Source organism: Artibeus jamaicensis, unplaced genomic scaffold, assembly GCF_021234435.1.
Source record: "Artibeus jamaicensis isolate MK-2021 breed Jamaican fruit bat unplaced genomic scaffold, CSHL_Jam_final contig_889, whole genome shotgun sequence".
NCBI lineage: Eukaryota > Metazoa > Chordata > Mammalia > Chiroptera > Phyllostomidae > Artibeus > Artibeus jamaicensis.
This window is the reverse complement of record NW_026522005.1, coordinates 3,666,515-3,673,198: the sequence shown is the minus strand read 5'-3', so window position 1 is coordinate 3,673,198 and position 6,684 is coordinate 3,666,515. Positions and strand designations below refer to the sequence as shown.

General features: G+C 41.1%; 1 protein-coding gene across 4 annotated transcripts in view; it reads left to right on the top strand.

Annotated features, from left to right (window-relative positions):
* The first annotated feature begins 5,385 nt into the window (after positions 1–5,385).
* The window catches only part of SCFD2 (sec1 family domain containing 2), a 320,652-nt gene continuing 319,353 nt past the window's right edge, over positions 5,386–6,684 (top strand). For all 4 annotated transcript variants that reach the window (XM_037134595.2, XM_053654916.1, XM_037134597.2 and 1 more), the window contains exon 1: positions 5,386–6,351. In XM_037134595.2, the coding sequence (XP_036990490.2) occupies positions 5,514–6,351 (838 nt within the window). In that variant the 5' untranslated portion in view covers positions 5,386–5,513. The remainder of the gene's footprint in view (positions 6,352–6,684) is intronic.

Sequence of the window (6,684 nt, the reverse complement as noted above, 5' to 3'; positions counted from 1 at the left end):
GTTTCCTGTGTATTTCCATTCATTTCAATTAGTTCAGCCTTCATATGTTCCTCTAATTTGTGACTAAAATCAACCAGTTCTGTGAGCATCCTGATCACCGGTGTTTTGAACTGTGCATCTGAAAGTTTGGCTATTTCTTTGTTCCTTAGAGTTATGGGCTCTGGGGCTCTGAGTTGTTCTTGAGCCATGTTTTGATGTGTTTGTGCCTGTAACGTATGAGGAGCAGAGCCTTAGGTGTTCACCAGGACGGGGCTACCAAGGTTGTTGGTTTGTGATGCTGTATGTGGGGGCGGGGTCAGAGAGGGACTATGGTGGTTCCCTGTGCTGCTTCCTGTCACTTCCTGCCGCTGGGGCCTGCGTGGTCCATCTCACTGCTAGCTCCTTCACCGGTTTATCTTCGTGTGTATGTGACCGCGATCAGCCCTCAGTGGGTCCACCGCCTTGTGCCCTCAGTGGGTCCACCCGTTTCTCCACACCTGGGATCTGCCCACGGCTGCTGGCGCACCTGGGTCACATGCCCTGGTTGGTTCGGTGGATCTTTCCTGCCCGATCCAGCTCTGCTGCTGGTTCTGCCCCTCTTACTGGTTTGGCTGAAGGGTTCGTTGCTGTCAGATTTCCGTGTAGTTAAATTTTCTGTGGTTTGGTTGAGTTTTTGTTGCTAAAACTTTGTTGTTTTTAAACTTAGTTGTGCAAGAAGGCGTAGTGCTTCCACCTACGCCTCCATCTTGGCGGAAGTCCGAGAGCCACCTCAACATTTCTATACTTCAGTTTTCTCATCTATAAAGTGGGAAAGTTGAACTAGATGATATCTGAAGTCCTTTCAGTTCTAAAATTTTCAAACAGGATACTTTAACAGAAAAGAAATCTGTTTTAGTTTTGAATATCAATCAATTTGTCCATACTTTCTAATCAATAAATACTGTTTGTTTGTTTATTTATTTATTTAACAATTACTGAATGCCTGCTGTTTAAGAACTTGGAAAATAAAGATGTAACTAAAACATAGGTCCTGCTTTTAAAGAGCTCTCTATCGTGAAAAGGTAGTATACAACTATCTCTCCTACAAGGGAAAAAATGGATATACCATAAAAGAAGCAAACACAAAGTGTTTACATCCTACTAATAAGACACTATATTGTGTAATTTAAACAAATCCTGTGATTTAATGCCCTTACTTTTGAATGTTCATCTATCTGCTGTACCTGGCCTCCCTTACTTGTTTGGGATAATCCCTGCATCCTTCTGAACTCTGTTGAGTGAGATATAATCAACTTTGTGAAATCTTCCCTGAATTCCACTTTTATCTCATTCCATTTCTTTCTTTATTTAAAAAATATTTATGTAGGGTCTACCAAGTGTCAGGAGCTCTTCTACGCTATGTAGATTGAGCAGTGAGAAAAACAAAGTCCACCTCTCATGAAGCTTTCATTCTAATGAGAAGACAGCCAATAAACCTAAGTGTACAATACATCAAGTGGTGGTAAGGGTTGTCTTTGCATTTACTGACAGTAATGGAATGAAGTTTTTACATTCTGCTTGCGACTGTCATAAGGCAATCACTTACAGTTCTCTGTATCATTCCATGAGCATATAATGAACTCTGGTTGTTTCATGGAAGAAACAACTGCTTTCTGCTGAGGAGTCTCTTTTTCCTTTCAGCTGCCTGAAATGAGCTTGACTTTCAACGTACTACTTAGGTTAAACTGAAGAATTACTGATTAATAATTGATGCATCAGAATTGCCTTCCCAGAAGTAGTAGCATTTGAGCTAAGCTTTGAAAGGAAGATTCCCACAGGCAGAGAAGCCCATAAATCACTAATAGCTAGTCTTAAAAGTCCTCTTCCTGCTTGCTTTCAAATTGAGTTAGTTCCTTGTCTGGGTAAACTTCCATAGTTAAAGGTGTCTTTATCTCCCTAGTCATCAGAGAGATTTCAAAGATAGGTATCTTGAAGGTATTGTATAAAATTATGATTTTCTCAAACTAAAATACTCCATATATTCTGATTATATTTGTTTTCCATTTTATTATTTTTTGTGATCTGTTGGTTCTTAGGTAATGCTCAGTCAATTAAAATAATGAAAAGAGTATAAGAGTTAAAGATAAAATAAAGGTGCTTTGCTTGATACCTAGTAGATAGCAACTCCTCATAAATGTGTTTTGAATGAATACGTCATTTAGGCCCAAATGTGCTGTTTGCTGCCAACTTTAAATGTGTTGCTTAAATTTCTATGTTCTTTACTTTCCTCATCAGTAAATCAATATTAAAATTAAATTTTATACCCACTTCTTGGGGCGATAGCAAAGATTAAACTGAGGTTTCAAAGGTCAAAGCATTTGACAAGTTAGTGGCAAGCAGGTGGTGGGCTATGTTTTAATACTTTTGTCCTTTGAACAACCTGAACAACTGCACATGTTCAGAGTTTTTCTTTCTCTTGATACTTTAATGAGCAATTAAGCCCCAATTATCCACCTTCCTCTATACTCTTACATATTTTGACACTAAATTTTATATTTCCAGTTGTCTCTGGAAAATCGTTTTATCTCCTATTACATCTACACTGTTATATAAACTGCACACTCCTTAAGCGTGAAAACAATTTCTTTTTCCTGTAGTCAGCAAATCCTGTCTTACAATGTTAATTTCATAGAATGTGCTTACTGAATCCTTAAGTTGATCATGCATGTGGAGAACTTAGAAATGAGGCGAAGGGAGATATGCTTGATTTTATGAGGAATGGGAAATAAATGCTGGCTATGTTTAACAAAATACAAATCACATTTAAATAAGGTAAATCTGGTTATCTTAAGCGTATTATTTTAGCAGTAATTAATTTGACCCTGCCATAACATCTGAGAGCAAGATATGGAAAGAAGGAAATTCTGACACATGTTACAATATGGCTGAACCTTGAGGATATAATACTCAGTGAAATAAGCCAGTCACGGAAAGACAAGTATAGAATGATCCTATTTATGTGAGGTATCTAGACTAGTAAATTCAAAGAACCATAAAATAAAATGACAGCTGCCAGGGGCAGGGGAGGTGCAGTTGGGGAACAATTGTTAATGGATAGATTGTAGATTTTTAGTTTCACAAGCTAGAAAGTTCTGAAGATTGGTTGTATAGCAATGTGAAAATACTTAACACTATTGAATTGTACACTTAAAAATGGGTAAGATGGTGAATTTATGTTACATGTATTTTGTCACAATTAGACAAATAAATTAAAACATGTCCCAACTGAACTCAGTACATTTATACCCCAAAATGCTTCTCTTCTGATTTATCAAATCTCAGTGATTGCCACTTAAATGAGCATTAATCAGAAATTTTCCCTCGGCTTCACCCTCTTTTTCAATCCAGTCACCAGGTTTTTGGCCCTCTCTCTTTAGCATTTTCTTTACACAGCCCTCAGTGTGTATCATCTTTACTTGTTCCTTATCTACCCTTGGGTGATTGATTGCTGTTGCTGTTTCCTAACAGTTCCTCCTGCTCAAAAACCTTACTGCATGTCTTAAATGATTGTCCATGTCTTTACTAGAATTTTAAAATTATTATCTATGTCTTTACTAGAATTTTTCTTAACTCCAGACCTGAACAAATTATTTCCACTCCTAAAAATACTTTAATAGTCACGCCCCAGTTGATAATAAGTAGAATAAAAAATAAGACTCACCCTGATCTAGTCCCTTCTTTTCTAGTTGCTAGCTCCTATTTCTTTTTAAGTCTCCCTCTATATGACACACTCCAGCTATACTGAACTATCTGTGGTCCCAAAGAACATGCACGGTTTCATGACTTACTTTGTCATGCTACACTTTCTGCCTGGACTGCCAGGAATGCTCCTCCCCATTCTGTCCACCTGGTGAACACCTGGTTTTCTGTGAATGCAACTCAAAACTCATTTCCTGTATGAAATTTCAGAGCACTTCCCTTTTTACTCCACCAAGTCAGAGTTTATTTTTCCTCCTTTGTAATTCTCACACATTAAAAAAACTAATCATTTCTGTAACATTTTATTTTACTTGCTTTACATGAATGGGCTCTTTTAAATCAGATTCTTTTGAAGGCAAGGCTGAGGCTTATTTCTTTTTATAACATCGATGTCCAACACAGTGTCTGGAATATTGTGCAAATCCATTAAAAGTTGGTTGATTGTATTACTTATTATATGAATATAAATTGAACAGTATTCAACACACATTTATTGAACACTTGTTACATTCTAGTGTTGGGGATACCAGGCTTCTAGTGCACAATTGACCAGCTAAATATGTTAAAACAGATATGTTGAAACTCACCACATGATATAAGAAGCACTTAGCAGAGGTATCAACTGAATGTTTTGTGTTGGGGGGCTAATTTGGAGGATAGTTAGATGATAGTAATGGTGACTTAGGAATATACTCACATGAAAGGTATTATAATGTTACCTTTATAATTAGGAGTTTGCCAAACATAAATTCTTTGTGGATCAGGGAATGTATTTTACTAATTATTGTGTCCTTGGAATCTAGTACAATGATAATGCTTGATGAGTGCTTAATAAATACTAATTTGATGAATTGAGCCCATGAAATTTTCTGGGGTCGATCTGTTGACTACCTTGTGTAGGTAAGTATATAATGCTCCAGGCTGGAAGTAGCCGGAGAGAACCGGGAAATCATGAAGAATTTGGGTGTCATTTCAAGGAGTCTGGCTGTATGTATCTTGTAGGCATTTGGGCCAGAAGAGGCTTTTAAGCGGGAATAGGGTAGGACCAGTTTAGCTTATTATGAAAACAACTGAGTTTCAAGAAGAGACGATGAAAAGCTGGGAAATGAGGAGGGATCACTGCAATTGCCCAGGCGAGTTGATGATGGTGGATTAAGACAGTGAAAGTAAAGATGAGGAGAAGGGTCCGGATTCTAAGATTTTTGAAGTAGACTAGGGTTTACTGATAATGCGATGAGGAAGGGAAGACGGAGAAAGTGAAAACGAGACCAGTAGGTTAGCTATGAGACCTGTGTGCAATAGCATATTTGACAACAAAAACCTGTAGACTACGAAACACTATAATTGCTTGTTTTATCTTAGGATATCTTTATCTGAGTTTAGATGGAGAAAGTGGCTGTACGTTTAGAGGTGTGTTCATATTTATCTAAGGAAGTATCTAACTTTGTCTTCCCAGGAGCATGGAAAAGTTATCTGATCAGACAGGGAGAGACGACAGTTCAGCTACTGCTACGAAGCCTCTTTCAGTCTTTCTGAACTTTCGAGGAATTCCACGGCCCCGGAGCCCCGCCTACCTTTTCTCAGCGCTGCGCATACTTCCGACAGCCAGAGGATCTCAGCAAGCCAATCACGCTCCATTAACGTCATCACCGTGCGCAGCCGTGGGACGGTAAGACGCGACGCGGCGGCGTGTACAGAGTAGACTGTCAAAGTCTCAGCAAGCCCATTTCCCGGAAGCTGTGTGTTCTGAGCAAAGTTCTTGCAACTTCAGTGCTTGAACCTGCGAATCCCCAACTATGAGCGCCCCGGGCGTACAGTCTTTTACCCAGCAGGGCTGGGACCAGGTGCTTACCAAAGTGAAACGGGCTCTGGTCTACCTGGACGCCGCCTGCGCCGAAAGCCTGCACTGGGGCTGCGGATCCACCCGACTCTTGGAGGCGGTGGGGGGTCCTGCGTGTCACCTGCGGGAGTTCGAGCCCGCAGCAGTTGGTGGAGGAGCTAAGCAGCCCAAGGCGGTGTTTGTGCTGAGCTCGCTACTGAAAGGCCGAACCGTGGAGATTCTACGGAACATCATATGCCGCAGTCACTTCCAGTATTGTGTGGTGGTCACAGCCGTGAACCATGCTGTCCACCTCACGGCTAATCATGTGTCAGCAGCGGCAGCTGCTGAGCTGGAGGGGCAGCAGCCGGTGTTCGAACAATTGGAGGAGAAGCTGTGTGAGTGGATGGGCAACATGAACTACACCGCCGAGGTGCTGCACATCCCGTTGTTGCTAGCCCCTGCTGCTCCCCACCTTGCCTTGACTCCAGCCTTCGCTTCCCTTTTCCCACTGCTACCCCAGGATGTGCATCTTCTTAATAGTGCCCGACTGGACAAGAGAAAACTGGGGAGCCTGGGTGAAGTGGATGCCTCTGTGCTACCCCCAGAACTGCTACTGCAGATCAGGTGCTTGGTGTCAGGTCTCAGTTCTCTGTGTGAGCATTTAGGAGTACGGGAGGAGTGTTTTGCTGTAGGTCCTTTCAGTCGGATCATTGCTGCAGATCTGGCCAATTATGCTCCTGCCAAGAACAGGAGGAAGACTTCTGCAGGCAGGGCCTCAGTGGTCTTTGTGGACAGAACTCTGGATCTCGCAGGTAAATGGGATTGCTGTGCAGGTGTTCATAACCACTCTCCAAGGCTCTGGGACTTTTACTGATTCAGCATATCTTTTATTGACCCCTTACTGTATGTCAGGTAGAAGATACAAAGATGAACTAGATGGACATACTCTCTGATCTCACGGTTCGAGGGAGATACAGACAAGCAAATTAGCAATTCCAATGAATTTGTTAAATTCCGTAATGCAGTGATTGTCAACCGTTGTGCTGTGGCACACTGGTGTGTCGCAAGAGGCATATTAATATGCCACAAGAATTTAAAAAACCTGCAATACCTGACTAGTCAGGGGCACTGTTCATTAGATTGTC